Source organism: Sinocyclocheilus grahami, unplaced genomic scaffold (assembly GCF_001515645.1).
Source record: "Sinocyclocheilus grahami isolate Dianchi unplaced genomic scaffold, SAMN03320097.WGS_v1.1 scaffold722.1, whole genome shotgun sequence".
Taxonomy (NCBI): domain Eukaryota; kingdom Metazoa; phylum Chordata; class Actinopteri; order Cypriniformes; family Cyprinidae; genus Sinocyclocheilus; species Sinocyclocheilus grahami.
In genome coordinates this window covers 103,358-122,475 of record NW_015505901.1, presented here as the reverse complement: position 1 = coordinate 122,475, position 19,118 = coordinate 103,358, and the positions used below count along the sequence as shown (strand labels likewise).

At 38.1% G+C, this 19,118-nt stretch overlaps 1 protein-coding gene across 4 annotated transcripts in view; it reads right to left on the bottom strand.

The window, feature by feature from the left end:
- LOC107560381 (apoptosis-stimulating of p53 protein 1-like) overlaps nucleotides 1-19,118 on the bottom strand; it is a 61,571-nt gene that overhangs the window by 23,495 nt on the left and 18,958 nt on the right. For 3 of the 4 annotated variants that reach the window (XM_016244541.1, XM_016244542.1, XM_016244543.1), the window contains exons 3-5: nucleotides 12,922-13,069; nucleotides 7,584-7,703; nucleotides 3,299-3,369 (exon numbers count right to left, since the gene is read on the bottom strand). In XM_016244541.1, the coding sequence (XP_016100027.1) occupies nucleotides 3,299-3,369; nucleotides 7,584-7,703; nucleotides 12,922-13,069 (339 nt within the window). Of the gene's footprint in view, nucleotides 1-3,298; nucleotides 3,370-7,583; nucleotides 7,704-9,499; nucleotides 9,648-12,921; nucleotides 13,070-19,118 lie in introns of those variants that run through there. The other variant, XM_016244544.1, reaches the window with a different exon arrangement.

The following is a 19,118-nucleotide window of genomic DNA, read 5'->3' as shown; positions in this document are numbered from 1 at the left end:
TTGGGGAGAAACCCGCTTAAACCCCCCCCCCCCCAGACAACAGGACGTCATCACATTCGAGGAGAATTACTTGACGTTAGCTATGCACCATATGTACCACATACTATGCAAAATGACCAAAAATGGATATTCATTTATGGTTTGCTGCTAATTTACAAATCTCCACCCAAAAATAAGTCACTACCAAATCAAGAGGCTTGCTATAGGTTGGTGTTACAAATTTGCATGTCAAAGTTCACTAACTTTAACTTGATGCAAAATTCGCATAGGGAAATTTCTTTGCTACAGGAGTCCATCAGGCAAAATTCTTCATTTCACTGATTGCCTTTGAAATGACTGGATTTCTTTGGCAAAATTTCATCCAGCAACGTAAATGAGTCCCCACTTTAACTTTGAAACTTTAAACACAGGAACTGTCCCAACTGCCAATATACAAAAAGTGTTCATTTAATCCCTTGAACAGTTTCAAATATATATATAGAAAGTCTTTACAGACTAAAGGGCCGGTCACACTACACTTTTCAGCCCATTGACTTCCATTCATAGGCATGGGATATTCTTATAAAAGACACTGCTGAACATGACGTCATATCATGACCACTGCAGCATCTGAAGAAATTTTGCACGCTCAAAGTCTAGTATGACCATGGCTTTAAGTCTTAATTTTCTCAATTTCCATAAACTGCACCGCACTGGAAGCTACGGTGGCCACTGAGGCACACAATCTTGTCCATTCTAACCACCTCATTTGCTGATTTTAAAATTTGAACTTTGCTTTAGTTTGTATTTAAAAGATTCCTTTTCACCACTAGAAGACCCTGTCAATTATCCAATTCATTATTCATCTCTTTATTACAAGAGTCACAGAACAAGGGTCAAAATGAAATTTATGAATATACTTTAACATAAGCATATCTGTCTGCGCAAGCTTAATTGTGTTGTTACACTCCAAAATGTCTCTGAACATAAATGATAACGCGACGCAAGCATTGTCAACTTCTCAATCATTATCTTTTACAGTCAGCTATCTCTTCCAGGCCAACTACTATAATGGCAGAGCAATTCTCATTCTGTCCTCACCCTCTGTTTCTTCAGTACAGATGGCAAATTAATCCTCAGTTGTCAAACTAAACCATTTAATCAAATTATTCCAAGAACATTCAGGATCATGGGCCAAACGAGCCAAATGCCATGGCTATATAAGTTAACCCTCTTGATTCCCCTTAAACACAAACAGTGAGTAAAAATGAGAGCCATATGGCTACTAGGGATGTGCCAATCCGATATTCATATCGGGTATCGGCTCCGATAGTGCCATTTTTCTCAGATCGGGTATCGGTTAGAGAGGGCCGATCCAAATCCAAGATTAATTTTTTTCCCCTGACTGTGCAAATTATTCTGTGTTACTTCTGAAGCCATACGATAGCTTAATGTGAGCTACATATGAATATTTAAGTCCTTACATTAAAGTTCACACAAACTCTTTTCTCCGCTCTGGCTGTCAGTCATTCGTTCAGCCTTTAAACCCTGGTTGCGTTCAGTTACAGCAGTCAGCTCGGTAAAGCTCTCTCCAAGATCATTCTGTGTTCCCATTATACTTGATTTGTAAATACATGTCTATGATTTTGCAAAAAGGACTTTATCTTCTTGCCGGAGTTTAATGTTATTTTGTTACTTGCTACCGGGTGTCTGTGAGAACAAAACACGGGTGTAGAAAAGACTATAAATAGTTTTAAACGTGCACAGTAACTGAAATTTAAAACTGTTAAAAGAAAGGCTCAATAACTGTTGCACAGATATAATACACTACGCATCAATTTCTCTTCCCTTTGTGCTTTGCAGTTTTTAACACGAAGCGCTTACAATGTGCACATCCGGTGTGCAAAGTGATGCACTTGAAGCAACACGGCGTCAGGCTGTGACGCCATGTTGCTTCAAGCGCATCATTCTGCACACCGGATGCACACATTGTAAGCGCTTCGTGCTCATAGACTGTATAAAAACAGCTCGTGCTGCACTGTATTTGTTTTGTCCTATCGTATCTATCATATGTTGTTGCCTTATTAAAAAATGCTATACATTTAAAAGAAATTTATTATAATTTTATAGTATATACTTATATATAATACATTCATGAATGTTTTTAATGAATGGATTTTATAATAATACAAATATCAATGTGTAACATTTTACCATATTTAGTGCAACACTTTTATTTGTTCCCCACAAAATATATATTTTTTTACTAAATGTTTGGATTTCTAAAATTATTGTGCACTGATTTTTCTAGAATAACTTTTGCTGCCGAATTATCCACTAACCAAGTTTATGATAAATCTTTGTCATAGATTATAAATATACATAGGCCTATATTTTTTTATATTTTATATTTATTGTTTATTTTATTTTTCTTTATAATGAAGTAGTCTGTATCGAGTAGATTGTGAAAGAATGATTATCAGTTCCACACACAGAGATATATAATTTCTACATTTATTTAAATGAGGGGAAAAAAACTTCACTGGTATGGATCGGTATCGGCCAATACCGAACCCTAGGTATCGGAATCGGAGGCAAAAATGGCGTATCGGAGCATCCCTAACGGCTACCTGACAAGACAGGCAGACAGGTGTGTTGTGTAACAGTCCCTACAGTAAGGCAGCACCTGTCAGAAATAAGTGTGTGCTAAGCACTGTGAGACTGGAAAGACTTCATGCCTGGGTGGCAACAGCATCACTAATCAGCTCCAACACCGACCAACCACCTGTGCCTTTACTCCATCTCTGAAGACGGGGATAGCAGTACCCAAAAAAACAACACATCTTCTTGTTCCATACGCTGGTGGTCTACAGTCATCTTTCTCCCTGAAGGTGGAATTAGTTCCGCTTTCTGGAGCCTGGCTTTTCCCCTGTTGGAATCTGGGCCAGATGGTTGGAGGAGACGAGCGCAGTGGACCACTCTTTGCAGGAAGCAGATCACAAAAAGAATGAGTGATGTGACAAATGCTTATATGAAAGAAAATGGTGAGTGACTCGGGGACGTGACGGGTCTGGCTGAGTTTGGCTCGGGTTAAGAGAAAAGAACTGAATAACATGACGTGATCGAAACGCTTTGGTACTGAAGAGTGTCAATTTCAGCAAGAACTTTGCAGCTGCTACTTTGCATTACAGTAATCAGAAAAGCATAAGATAAAATAACCATGTGGAAATTCAACCCCCCAGGATGCATTTGGAAAAACCACAATGCTAAGATTAGAAAAGGCGGCACACATTTTGATGAGGATGTGATATGAACTAACCCCATTCTCATTGTGCATGTCTGAGCTGCTTCCTCCTCTCCTGCTGGGCTGCTCCTGAGACTGCTGGCTCCCTAAGAGCGAAGAAATAAAATACAATGAGTCCGTCAACAAAAAGCACATTCTTTTGTGAAATATAATCATGAATGAACACAAAAAGCATCTATATATACACATTGCGGAATTTTAATAAACCAAACGTGGTTGGCCGAACGGAGGGAGAATCATCACAAGACTGTGGAGGAAAAGTTTAAAGGGGTCATATGATGCGATTTCAAGTGTTCCTTTCTCTTTGGAGTTTTACAAGCTGTTCGTGAATAGATAAGATCCCTAAGGTTGCAAAGACTAAAGTCTCAAACCCAAAGAGATACTTTATAAAAGTTAAGACTCATCCACGCCCTCCTAAAACTCCATGTTTAAACACGCCCCCACATGTCTATGTCACTGTGTGGGAAGATTTGTATAACACCGCCCAAATGATCACGCAAAGAAAGAAGGCGTACCTTTGATTCTCACTGTAGTATTGTTGCCGTCGCAACCATGTTGCGGAGACGTTGTGTATTTCGTTGTGAAAGCGAAACTACTTTGTTTGGTCTTCCAAAAGAGGACACAACTAGAAATCAGTGTTTAAGTTGTATTTACAACACTGTTCCAGAACAGTTCAAACCAAATATTCAGATGTGTGCAACGCATTTTAAGGAGGACGAGGACTGTTTCCTGGGAGAGTAGCCTACAATGCCAGTGTTCCGGTGAATTCAGTTCCCCCGTTTCCCCTTCTGCACGCATGCTGACCCTATACAGTCTATGATGCTGACAAATAATGCTGACTCAGCCTGTAAGTTAGGGTTGGGTACCTAAACCCGGTGCCATATACCTATGTAACTGGTATGTACTAGAACAGAATCAGAACGCAGATTTCGGTGCCACTTAAATGCCTGAGTGATCGATTGAAATATTTGTCCTGGTTCTCCGAAATGGACGTAAGAAGCATGGTTGTTGCTAGGCCATTTTTAGTGAGGCTATAGCGATTAGCTCCATAAACTGTACACAAATTCGTGATCGCCTCAGAGTCAGTCCCCTCTAAATTTCATATGAAAACGGCGGCAGACTTCGTCTCCTCCCCATCTTTCAGTGCGCTCTTCAATCCGCAGACCGCGGCGGCGCAGCGTAAGCGGACTCAAACAGAAACAGAGGATACAAGGTGTGTGTTTATCGATAGATTGTTATAATATCTGTATCTGAGCAGTTCTTTGTCATAAATACAGTTTACAAAATGTCATGAGGGAGCAATCGGTTTCCCATCTAACGTTACTTTTAAGTTTTCGCTGCGTTCACCCCTCATCACACCACAGCTGTTTCCTCCAGCGAAAATCTAGCCCTTAACACATATGAACGCATACTTTATAAAACGATCATGCTGCTATTTTCATTTGAAAATGTAATATTTAATATAAAACATATTACAGTGCATGTGGCATACCATACAGTCAATTCACTCATTTTAACTAAATAGAGCGATTGACAGAGATACAGTAGAAACATTATGTGTGGTTTTGTATTAAATATTGTTTTGTATTAAATAATGACCCAGATTGTGAAATACATTTATTAGCCTTAGAGTAAGGGAAGCACAACTCGGGAAATGAGAGCATCCGAGGAGCATGTGAATGCTATGTATATTTATTTTTAATGTTATCCATGATTTTTTATTTTTATTTTTTTTAAGCGCAACGCAACGCGTAAAAAGACAGTATAAGTCATTATAATCCGTAATTATGTCACCACTGGATGCAACAAATGCCTCGTTTGCAATGGGTTTTATTGGTTTTGTCTCGTCGCTCCGGCCGGGACACGGCATCACAGTATGGTAAGGGGCGTAACATTTCCATCACACGCTTAAGGCATTTGGCCAATCACAACGCATTGGATAGCTGGCCAATCAGAGCACATCTCGCTTTTCAGACCGATGAGCTTTGTAAAAATCGATGCGTTTCAGAAAGGCGGGGCATAGAGGAGAAACAATAATGTACAGTATGTGGAAAATAAATGTTTTTTTTAACCTTAAACCGCATAAACACATTTCATTACACCAAATACACAAAATTTTCTTTTTAGCAACGTCATATGACCCCTTTAAAGGCCCGTTTGTTATTGCCATGTGACACTGGGAACGGAACTTGTGCTTTTAGTGTATTACTGCCACTTTTTCTCCTCCCACACATAGGGGTTTCAGGTTTATGCCTTAATCCGTGCGGACGCTCACTACAAGCTAATCCTGTCTAAAGTGATAGGAAAAACCTCACTGGGATGTGAACAGAAAGGGTGAAAACAAACAAATGACAGGATAAAGAAAAGGAGAAAAGACTAGCAGTGTTAAAATGGATCGCGTACATGAGGCAGCAATACACTGTGTTCAGTGGTGATGCGAGCAACCCGCCCACGGTGAAATCTCATTGATCAAAAATCCTGCTATACACAACTGCACAACAAGGTGACATCAAGTCAGTTTTTAATCTGTCTAACATTGCGGCAAAATAGTTTTTCAATTTAATTTAATTTTTTACCAGTTAACACTTTGTTTGTGATTTTCTTTTTATTAACATTTATGATTTAGTGATTTAATCTGTCCTTCTGCTTTAAAACAGAGGGTAAACTTATATATAAATATAACATTTAACTATATTTTAAATGTATAAATGTATTTATATTTTAAACAATGTACAATAGCATAACCTGCATTCATCTATCTATTTTTGGTCATTTTTACCCAATTAAATCAAATAAATTTACAGATGATAAAAAAATGAGCATGTAATATTGCCACAATAGCCATTTTCTAAATTACCATTTTGCAATAGTTTCACTATTTTATAATCGTCTCAATTTGAAAGCAATCAGTCACACGTAAGCTGTTATTGTGTGAATGTGTGTTTGTTTGTACCTGGGCGATATAGCTAAAAAAATTTATCAACGATATAATGTTTCATATCATTCGTTATCGATAATTATTGACATTTTTATAACCTTTTTTAAAACAAAGAGCAATAGAAAAAATTGTTTAAATTTAACCACTGTACTTTTAAATTAAACCAAATATCAAATTAACAGTCAAACACACAATAAAAATAAAAAAACTGCATTACGTCTAAATGAACTCATATAAATCAAACATAGTTTTGTAAATTGCATAAACAATTATGAACAAAACAGCATCATGTATTTATGCATTGCTTAATCCAAAGAGCCGAATCGCCCATCACGCAGATTGCATTAAAAAACATAAGAGATGCAGTGAAAAGAAATAAACCTCAACAAATTCGAGACGTCATAATTTTGATCTAAAAATGCGCTAAATATGCGTTCTGTGTGAATTGCTTGGTTTCGGTTTTAACCCATTCAAGATCTTCTCCGCATTGAGCTTCTATATTTCTCTAATATTTTGAATGCATAACACAGCAGCGGCGCATCTCGTGAGCTAGATTAACAAAACATTCAAATGCAACAACGTCACTTAAATCATAATCACCGCATCTCGTGCACCACTGATGACGCTCCCTGATGGACTCCTAACATTCAAATGCAAATGTTTATTTTAAATTCGACTAATATTCATTTATTTATTCACAATCTCCTCATCACAGGCAGGCACAGCACTCAATTCATTATGTGTTCGGTGTTTGTGTGTGCTGTCTGCGTCACTCATAGCACGGCCTATACCGTGCACTATATTGAAAATGTTTTATATCATTATCGAAGAAGGTGTACAGTCGATAAATATCGATACCGTTTTATCGCCAAGGCCTATTTGTACCTGTCCAGTAAAGGCAAATGTAAACAAGCAAGGTGCTTGATTATAGAACCAGTAACATATTACTTAATCACAGCAGCAGTGCTGCCAAGGTTGTGCATTTTTGCAGCCTTACTCAACTTGCATGCTCAGTCTGGGAAATGTTTTAAGCTCATTTCAGCAATATCCCTTCATCTTAAACTTTGATATGATTTTACTGTGGTAGTCTTTTCCCAAGTCACAATGCCTTGCTCACTGTAATTTGAAGGCACTGACACTTTCAAAGCTACTTTGAGATCATTAATTTTGTGAAAAGCACAATCGAACTGAATCAGGAACAGAACTCTGCATTGTTCGGCCAGAATGTGCTTGTCTCTTCATTTCACATGTTGGAGGCCACTGAAAAGGGAATGAAAACCATTCAGCCACTGTCAGCCAATGAGAGGAGAGCGGTAGTGGGCGAGACGTGGTCTGTAGCCAGTCAAGTGGGAGTGTTCTCACCCTGATCGCTGCTTTCAGTGGGCGAGTCTTCGTGGCGCAGGTAGAATTTCACCTCCTGCTTTCTGGGGCCCCATTTCTGCAGGTGCTCATACATCATGTGGTCAAAAGGTATGGCTCGCTCTGGACAGGGGAAACCAAAAGACATGGCATTAAAACAACAAGCCACTCTAATTTTAAAAAAGGTCACAAACAATTTTTTGTTCCTCAGGAAAAAACTAAACAAAAGTAGGTATAAAGATGGAGATAGTAAGTTCACATCAAAAGAAGAGTAGGAGATAGATCATCTCATGCCGAGCATTTCATTCCAGTGTTACACACTAATACCCACACCTGAAGAGAAAGAACAGAGGAACAGACACAGTGGGATCAAAAGAACAAAGACGACGTGAAATTGAATCAAACGTGGCATCCAGCTAGAGGAATGTGGTGGGGCTGGGTGGGCAACAAAGACATGGATGTGGAAAAACAACATTTTGGACATTGCTAACAGGTGGAGGGACATCTGGAAGTCTGGCAGCCATCCAAAGGGGAATAGAATAAAACGACACAGAATAATAGAAGAAAGTATGAAAGTGGAAGAATAACAGAAACGCACACAGGCTCATGGATGTTAAGAAAGAAAGTGAGAGCAGCCAAATTTAACCTAAAAAAAAAACCTGGAACCAGAAGCTTTGGCAAATGTTAGAAACACACACAAGAAACTCCTCATATGAAGAAAGTTTTACTCCATTTGAAAATTAGCCTTTTAGAACATGTTTATCTATTTTACAACTAGATTTTTGGACTCACGTAAAAGTCACAGCAATGATGCTAAGGTGTTGTGGTTGGTTGTACCAAAACAGTTGCTAAGGTGGTTGCTAGGTGGCTGCTTACTAGTCCTGGAGAGATTTCTGTTCTTCCATTGAAAGTTCACGTAACCAAAACTTTGATGCTTCAAAATATTTCATGAAGACATTGTAAAAGTAATATATATAAATAGAACAGTTTAATCAAAGTTTGGAGATATTGATAAACAGACTTAATTTAGGCTTTTATTCACATACACAGAGCACATCAAATATGGTAAACAGAAGCTCAACCATACTTGACTGACACATGACAACCAATGAGTCTGGATGAACAGTTCATCCAAAAATCTAAATTCTGTCATCAATGTATTTGTGATTGTTTCAATTATCAAATAATTACCCCAAATAAATTTTAATTATCAAAAATGACTTATATTCCAAAATAATTATTTTGAGAGTCTGATAGAAAAGCCTGGACCACTGAGCACCACAAGAAAAGATTTGGCGAGGCAAAATATCCACTTAATAACCAGACTCTAATGACAAATTTTGTGCAATCCATCACCTGCTGTAAAATAACTGGGCTCATCATGATTTCAAAGACAGATGCACTTCGAGATGAAAGGACCCAGTGCTGATGGAAGACCTTTTGAAAGGAGGCTCCCAAGGCAAAGATAACAGTTCTGGCACACAGCTGTTTATACAAATCACTATCATCAAAGGAAATGGAAAAATGAAGGGGGAAAAAATGGACCCATCTGTCAGAACAGAAGTAGCATTTATGTCTGAAAGGATTAAGTGAGTGTTTTTCATTGCAGCAAGATTCTACAAAGTACTGTGCGAGAGCGTCTTCAAGAGAATAAAAGCACAATGTTTTTACTGAAAGAAAGGGCTAGGTTGGGAAGGTGAAGAAATCAGAGGATATTGCAGTCTGTAGAAATGATTTCAAGTAAAGCTGAGTGCTTTCTCATTGTCAATATTTTTAAATTAAGAACTGTAGTCAATGAAAGAATAATTCAAATCCTGCGACAGGCATTACCTACAATTATTCTGTGTTGACTTGCTATAAACGGCAAGAGGGATGGGGTTACAAACATTTTTGTTATGTAGTAACTAAAAGAATCTCACCATTTCCACGCCAAACCTCGGCCAGGTGACAGCCGCTTTCTCCTGGCTCTTTACAGAACTCCACCACATCACGACACGTCGTCTCTGGAGTGATGGGCACCTCCGTCAGCGCCTGCTCCCCATCACTCAAATACACTGTTAAAATCATCTGAGAGAGAAAGAGACAATATTTTTTATATTTTATACCAAAGATGGAAAAGCATTTCCACTCACCCATAAGACCACTAGGGGGCAGTGTCATTGCTCAAAAACAACTCAAACAACATTAGTCATGGTTTAATTTGCAATTCAGTTTTTTTCCACACAACATCATGCTGTGTGTCTTCATTTAAAACATTGTTTTTAAGAGCTTTACCACTTAAGAAGTTGCATACGGGAAGATACAGCACAAAAATACAGCACACTGAGTACGTTGATTAGATTTCTAGCCCCACCCCTCAAGCTATATAACTCACTCTGATTGAGGGAGTAGTCTGGGCCTGTCAACTTGACAGTGACTGACAGGTGTGGTGGGCCGGTTAGTGCTGCTCTAAGTGCAGTGTTTCAGAGGAGAGATGGACAGTTTTGGTGCAAAATAGAGAGAGAGTGCGATAAAGGCAGAGAGGAAGATCAAGAGAAGGGGTGATGTAAACATTACCTCCCTAATGAGGAGATGAGAGCATGATTGTCTACATGGTACTGCACTGCCACTTTCATGCAAGTATTTAAACAAACACACTATTCCAAACAGTGTCCTTCTACCATCCTTGATATTATGAGTATACGGATTAAAAAAAAAAGGATACTTCATGAAACGTGTCACTGTGCAGCTTAGCAGAGAGTAGATGACAAATTCATTACGTCAACCATCAAGCAATCATCCCGATTCATCACAACAGAGGTCTGTGATATGGCCAGTATGACACATGTGACATTTATCAGGAATACGTGGCTGGGGAAACCTTTATATCTGTTATATAAGTCTCAAGTATCACATTACTTGTCATAACTCCAAATGAGAAGTAAGCCTGACCTTTGTGTGGTGCAGTCTTAAGAGAGAAGCAAGTATGCCCGAGACAACTTTAGACAAAATAAATGGGCTAACTAAAACTAAGGGCACTGTTGACCCTGAGGACTGGAAGTAGTGAGAGAGTGAAAAATGTGTTTTAAGAGAGTTTACTTCATTCTAGGGATGCACTGATACTATATTTTCAGAAGTGATACGATCCCAAAAATTCAGAGTAAGCAGTAACCAGCGCAATGTAGAATTTCTATACCTGTGTGTTGACCTGATCATCACTTTGCATGTTAAACACAATCTACTAAATATAGACAACTTAATTATAAAGAAAAATAACAAATGAAAAAATATATAATCATAACCTATGGCAAAAACACTATTAGAAACTAGGTTAGTGGATAATTCAGCAGCAAAAGTTATTCTAGAAAAATCATGAATGACAATAAAAAACATTTAGTGAAAAACAATTTAGTGGGGAACAAATAAAAGTGAATAAGTGTAGGACTAAACCTGGTAAAATGTTACACATTTTTACTCTGTATTATTGTAAAATACATTCATGAAAAACAAGTAAATATATTTCTATATAAATATATTAGAGCCTGACAGATACATCGTTTTGCCGATATTATCGGCCGATATTAGCCTGTCACCGATATATCGTATCGGCGAATATGCCGCCGATATGAAATTGTTTTTACAGAACATATAACGCAGATAAAATGCTTAAATGGTGTAATTACTTAGTTTGTCCAGCAGAGAGTGCTCCATTGTTTGCTACTGGCGACCTGGATGAAACGCTTTAAAGCTTAAGTCTATGGAAAACCATTGAAATTTTGAACGGCCATATCTCCGTAACGGCGTGGCGAATCCGCAACAAATTCGGGGATCCCTTCAGCTCAAGGAACCCTCTCGAACGCGAGTCGAGTGTACATCTAGAGGCCTGCTTTCGAATGAGACCACCCCCGCATCGATAGCCCCTGGGGTTCGGGAGTGGTGGAGGGACATCTGGAAGTCTGGCAGCCATCCAAAGGGGAATAGAATAAAACGACACAGAATAATAGAAGAAAGTATGAAAGTGGAAGAATAACAGAAACGCACACAGGCTCATGGATGTTAAGAAAGAAAGTGAGAGCAGCCAAATTTAACCTAAAAAAAAAACCTGGAACCAGAAGCTTTGGCAAATGTTAGAAACACACACAAGAAACTCCTCATATGAAGAAAGTTTTACTCCATTTGAAAATTAGCCTTTTAGAACATGTTTATCTATTTTACAACTAGATTTTTGGACTCACGTAAAAGTCACAGCAATGATGCTAAGGTGTTGTGGTTGGTTGTACCAAAACAGTTGCTAAGGTGGTTGCTAGGTGGCTGCTTACTAGTCCTGGAGAGATTTCTGTTCTTCCATTGAAAGTTCACGTAACCAAAACTTTGATGCTTCAAAATATTTCATGAAGACATTGTAAAAGTAATATATATAAATAGAACAGTTTAATCAAAGTTTGGAGATATTGATAAACAGACTTAATTTAGGCTTTTATTCACATACACAGAGCACATCAAATATGGTAAACAGAAGCTCAACCATACTTGACTGACACATGACAACCAATGAGTCTGGATGAACAGTTCATCCAAAAATCTAAATTCTGTCATCAATGTATTTGTGATTGTTTCAATTATCAAATAATTACCCCAAATAAATTTTAATTATCAAAAATGACTTATATTCCAAAATAATTATTTTGAGAGTCTGATAGAAAAGCCTGGACCACTGAGCACCACAAGAAAAGATTTGGCGAGGCAAAATATCCACTTAATAACCAGACTCTAATGACAAATTTTGTGCAATCCATCACCTGCTGTAAAATAACTGGGCTCATCATGATTTCAAAGACAGATGCACTTCGAGATGAAAGGACCCAGTGCTGATGGAAGACCTTTTGAAAGGAGGCTCCCAAGGCAAAGATAACAGTTCTGGCACACAGCTGTTTATACAAATCACTATCATCAAAGGAAATGGAAAAATGAAGGGGGAAAAAATGGACCCATCTGTCAGAACAGAAGTAGCATTTATGTCTGAAAGGATTAAGTGAGTGTTTTTCATTGCAGCAAGATTCTACAAAGTACTGTGCGAGAGCGTCTTCAAGAGAATAAAAGCACAATGTTTTTACTGAAAGAAAGGGCTAGGTTGGGAAGGTGAAGAAATCAGAGGATATTGCAGTCTGTAGAAATGATTTCAAGTAAAGCTGAGTGCTTTCTCATTGTCAATATTTTTAAATTAAGAACTGTAGTCAATGAAAGAATAATTCAAATCCTGCGACAGGCATTACCTACAATTATTCTGTGTTGACTTGCTATAAACGGCAAGAGGGATGGGGTTACAAACATTTTTGTTATGTAGTAACTAAAAGAATCTCACCATTTCCACGCCAAACCTCGGCCAGGTGACAGCCGCTTTCTCCTGGCTCTTTACAGAACTCCACCACATCACGACACGTCGTCTCTGGAGTGATGGGCACCTCCGTCAGCGCCTGCTCCCCATCACTCAAATACACTGTTAAAATCATCTGAGAGAGAAAGAGACAATATTTTTTATACCAAAGATGGAAAAGCATTTCCACTCACCCATAAGACCACTAGGGGGCAGTGTCATTGCTCAAAAACAACTCAAACAACATTAGTCATGGTTTAATTTGCAATTCAGTTTTTTTCCACACAACATCATGCTGTGTGTCTTCATTTAAAACATTGTTTTTAAGAGCTTTACCACTTAAGAAGTTGCATACGGGAAGATACAGCACAAAAATACAGCACACTGAGTACGTTGATTAGATTTCTAGCCCCACCCCTCAAGCTATATAACTCACTCTGATTGAGGGAGTAGTCTGGGCCTGTCAACTTGACAGTGACTGACAGGTGTGGTGGGCCGGTTAGTGCTGCTCTAAGTGCAGTGTTTCAGAGGAGAGATGGACAGTTTTGGTGCAAAATAGAGAGAGAGTGCGATAAAGGCAGAGAGGAAGATCAAGAGAAGGGGTGATGTAAACATTACCTCCCTAATGAGGAGATGAGAGCATGATTGTCTACATGGTACTGCACTGCCACTTTCATGCAAGTATTTAAACAAACACACTATTCCAAACAGTGTCCTTCTACCATCCTTGATATTATGAGTATACGGATTAAAAAAAAAAGGATACTTCATGAAACGTGTCACTGTGCAGCTTAGCAGAGAGTAGATGACAAATTCATTACGTCAACCATCAAGCAATCATCCCGATTCATCACAACAGAGGTCTGTGATATGGCCAGTATGACACATGTGACATTTATCAGGAATACGTGGCTGGGGAAACCTTTATATCTGTTATATAAGTCTCAAGTATCACATTACTTGTCATAACTCCAAATGAGAAGTAAGCCTGACCTTTGTGTGGTGCAGTCTTAAGAGAGAAGCAAGTATGCCCGAGACAACTTTAGACAAAATAAATGGGCTAACTAAAACTAAGGGCACTGTTGACCCTGAGGACTGGAAGTAGTGAGAGAGTGAAAAATGTGTTTTAAGAGAGTTTACTTCATTCTAGGGATGCACTGATACTATATTTTCAGAAGTGATACGATCCCAAAAATTCAGAGTAAGCAGTAACCAGCGCAATGTAGAATTTCTATATCTGTGTGTTGACCTGATCATCACTTTGCATGTTAAACACAATCTACTAAATATAGACAACTTAATTATAAAGAAAAATAACAAATGTATAATCATATAATCATAACCTATGGCAAAAACACTATTAGAAACTAGGTTAGTGGATAATTCAGCAGCAAAAGTTATTCTCATGAATGAATGAATGACAATAAAAAACATTTAGTGAAAAACAATTTAGTGGGGAACAAATAAAAGTGAATAAGTGTAGGACTAAACCTGGTAAAATGTTACACATTTTTACTCTGTATTATTGTAAAATACATTCATGAAAAACAAGTAAATATATTTCTATATAAATATATTAGAGCCTGACAGATACATCGTTTTGCCGATATTATCGGCCGATATTAGCCTGTCACCGATATATCGTATCGGCGAATATGCCGCCGATATGAAATTGTTTTTACAGAACATATAACGCAGATAAAATGCTTAAATGGTGTAATTACTTAGTTTGTCCAGCAGAGAGTGCTCCATTGTTTGCTACTGGCGACCTGGATGAAACGCTTTAAAGCTTAAGTCTATGGAAAACCATTGAAATTTTGAACGGCCATATCTCCGTAACGGCGTGGCGAATCCGCAACAAATTCGGGGATCCCTTCAGCTCAAGGAACCCTCTCGAACGCGAGTCGAGTGTACATCTAGAGGCCTGCTTTCGAATGAGACCACCCCCGCATCGATAGCCCCTGGGGTTCGGGAGTTACGGGTGGTTAAATTCGGGGGCCAGGCGCCGACCGATCAAGCGATCCCGGGGGGCTACCGACGCACGGAGGGTGGTGTTCGAGAGGGCACCTCGAGCTGAAGGGATCCCCCGAATTTGGTTGAAAACCACCGGCGCGTTCTTGAGATAGTGGCACCAGACAACACTTTCACTTCAGTAAGGAGGTCTCTTGTTCAGGCAGCAGCATTCAAGCGTTGTCTTATTCGACCATAAGTGGCCTGCGAAGTGGACTTCACATGAAATTCCGCCATGATTCCAGTTTCAAGGGATCGTACACGTTACATTCAAAGGGCATTAAAGTGCGCGAGATGTGAATTTATGTTGTATTTATTTACAGAGGTATATTGTCACACCTCTCTAGTAAGTTTCGTCTGTGTGTGAAGACAGTAGCACAAACACGTGAATGAATGTTCCGAAGTGAAATAAACTTCAACGGAAAGTTGAATGGAATTGAATTAAAGTTGAATAAACTTCAACTTTACTGTTCAGTGCACTGATGTCAGACTCATTTTGGATAATAAAGTTTATTGTTAAATGCCCTGCCTCCATTACATATCTCTGTCACATCATTATAAGTGTTTGATCACCACATTTAAGTGATCATTGCAAAAAATGTTTATATATATATATATATATTCATTCTGTTTATGTATATACTGCATTCTATATATAGTACCAGTCAAATATTTGGACACAAATGGGAAAGTGTCCAAACTTTTGACTGGTACTGTACTATAATATACACAAAAAATATCGGCCGATATATCGATATCCTTTATCGATGGCCTTTTTTCCTCCCTAATATCGGTATCGGCCCCAAAAAACCCATATCGGTCGGGATATTAGTATAAAATATATACTATAAAATTAAAAGGCATTTCTTTTAAATGTACACCACAGTAATGAGACCGCAACATATGATAGATAGGACAGAACAAGAAAGGCTATTAATAATCTTTCATTGAGCAAAAGTATTATAATTAGGGCTGGGTATCATTAAAACATTTTCGACATCGATACCGATACCTTGACTTCGATACCGGTTCCTGGACGATACTTTTTTCGATACCAATTTTATGAAATCAATTTTAACATTGCATTATCTATATAAAAAAAAAAAAAAAAAAAAAAAAAAATTTGGGTTTTTTTTTTTTTTTGTTTTTTTTTTTTTTTTTTGGGGGGGGGGGTTCGTGAAAGGTCTCATTAGTCTTTTGAACTGTATTTATTCAAAATAAAAATAAAATTCTTAAAAAGTTCCAGGATCCAAATGGATGATCAGATGGTAATAACATTACTTGGGCTTTTTATTTTTTTTGATGTTTATACAAACTCAAAGACTCATCTCCTGAGCCACTGCACAAAGGAAAAAAATGTAACCAACACAATAAATCAGAGCATAGTTTTAATAAAGCTCAAATAGTCTTCAGTTTACACATCTGTTATTTAAAACACATAGCTCAGACAGTATCATGGTTTCTATTCATTTTCCACTGATTTACTGATGAGCAATAGCAGCTTCCAGCGCTGTCTGCCTGTGCTCTCTCTTTCATGATCGCTGCTCTGACTCAGAGGTAATAACATATTTAATTTCAGCAACATTACATGGCCAAAACACACATTAGATGGCAATCGGAAGTTATTACAAACACTCGATGGTGGTTTAAAGTGAGTTTTGAGTAAAATCTTATTTATTGTCTTATGTAGCATGATGCTACAGTGTGCACGAATGGTCACATAACATGCGCTTTCGGTCACGTAGTATGAATGAATGGACATCTGCATGATTGGAACTCCACGCAGCTCCTGCACTCTCCATCAGAAATGAATGACTTTCGGTCTGTCGTTTGTCAGAGATAGTGCAAAGTCGGCTTGAAACGCAGTGGAAACGCCAGTATGACGAGGATCGTTTTCATTTTAAAACAAACGCACCAGTGTAAATGTAGCCTTACATCTAAGGGGGCTGGGACGCAGTCACACTACAGCCTCACGTGTGCGCCACATCTCTGAGTGCAGACTGATCGGTGTATTACAGTACCACGAGAGCTATAGAGAGCAGACTGCTCCGTATGCTTTCAAATCGCTGTCGCGGATGTCAAACACTGATCGATCTGTGCCGCACTGCTTTTTAGTCAAGCACACCTAGTGCTGCAGGCTTATTGGCACACTGACATTGATGAGATTAACCCCTTAGGTATCGAAATTTGGTACCGAACGACGAGACGTTTTTCGATACTTGATGGTATCGAGGCAATTCGGTCGGTGCCTAAAAAGTATCGAACTCGGAGCGGCACAAAACGCTTACGCGCATCCGGTGCACAGAATGATGCGCTTGAAGCAACATAGGGTCACAGCGCGCAGCGCTCCGCATAGAAAAGTTCAAAGCACAAAAGGAAAGAGATATGGATGCGTAGTGTATTATATCTAAGCGATAATTTATTGAACCTTACTTACCTTGAACCTTAGTGACTACTCCAATGTTGTGATCTAACAGTCACCCGGTAGAGATTTAGAAACGGCACTAAACATGGCAGTATCGGTTTATTCCATTTGTCTGTTGACATAGTCCGGCGGTATACATGCATCACAGAACTCTGCAAACAGTAATGCAAGTAATAATATATTACTGGTTAAGTCAGTTACCATTTCCATCACATCTCAAATGATGTAGTGCTTTTAAAAACACTCTGTAATGGAAATTACTTTTTAAATGAGTGGACTTAACTGTCAGACTTGTCAAGGGTAATTTCATAGATTTCATACATTTAGCATAATTTGACAAATATTTACAGCTTAAAAACAACAAATATTATATTTACCTTTTTTCCATTTTCTTCACAAGTCACATGACAAGTACTTAATTTACTTTATATAAATAATTTTCACAATAAATTGTCAAGTTGATGTTTTCAGATCATTTAGAAACAGAAAACATTAGTAAAAAAATAACGTTACAAAGTATTTCTACTTCAAATAAATGTTCTTTTGCACTTTCTATTCAAAGGATACTGCAGAAAAAACAGTTCACCAAGCAGAACAACCATTTTAAACTGATGATCTTAAAAGTAAATGTTTCTTGAGCAGCAAATCAGCATATTAGATTGATCATGCAACACTGAAGACTGGAGTAATAGCTGTTGAAAATTCAGCTTTGCCATCACAGAAAAAAATACATTAAAATATAATAAATTAAAAGAAGTTACTTTTTAAATTAATTTTAATATTATTTCATATCATTACTGTTTTTGACTATTTTTGAGAAAATGAATGCAGTTTTGGTGAACTTAAGACTCTTCATTCAAAAATATCTTAGTTTTGAACACTAATGTGCAAATTAAGCATAGTGAACGATATTAATATGACCTTCATACAAGAGATTAAATGTCAAGAAAGTTAAGACATGAAAGTGCCCGAAGTAAATCAGTATGAGGTTTTTCATGTCAAATGACTGGTCAAGCTGAATTTGGAAAGTCAACTGGCAGAGCATCACTTAAGTTTCAATAAAATTTCTCTAAAATCCCAAATCAACATCAATCCTCAATTGCAGTACAATAAAGCATACATTGTTCTGTGGCTCACACATGCAAATATACATCAAGACGAGACTCAGGAGTAAGTGTGTACATAGTAGAGGTCTGCACAGGCTTTAAACTGAAGCCCGAACCCGACCTGTACCCAAGATCGTCTGACTCAGCCCGACCCGAGCGGCACAGTTCAATTCAGAGCCCAAGCCCGAAATCTTTTTTTTTTTCCCACAACGAATAGCCAATTTAAAAAAAAAATGCTGTATTTCACGATTGCATGCAACGGTCAGTAAACAAATACATGTAAAGAAACAGAATCATTAAGGCTCGGCCAGTTCACAAGGCAAAAGAAAAAACACTTACCAGTTATGAAAGTCTATGAACATCAGGTGCAGCTGTCACATAAATTCTGCCGATTTTTTGAATGCTTGTATACGACAAGACGATAATTCTTCCATCGTGTAAATGATGGTCATTTTCGTCAGTTAAGGCTCGTTAGCATTCGGCCTGCTTTAAATCAGACACAGAGATGCAGTGTGGTAAGATTGCATTTATTTGAATTAATTATAACATTTATTTGAATTAGCGAGAGAGAGAGAGAGAGAGAGAGAGAGAGAGAGATGAGAGTTGGTTGTGAACGTGCGATTGCGCGCTGTTCGCTACAGGCA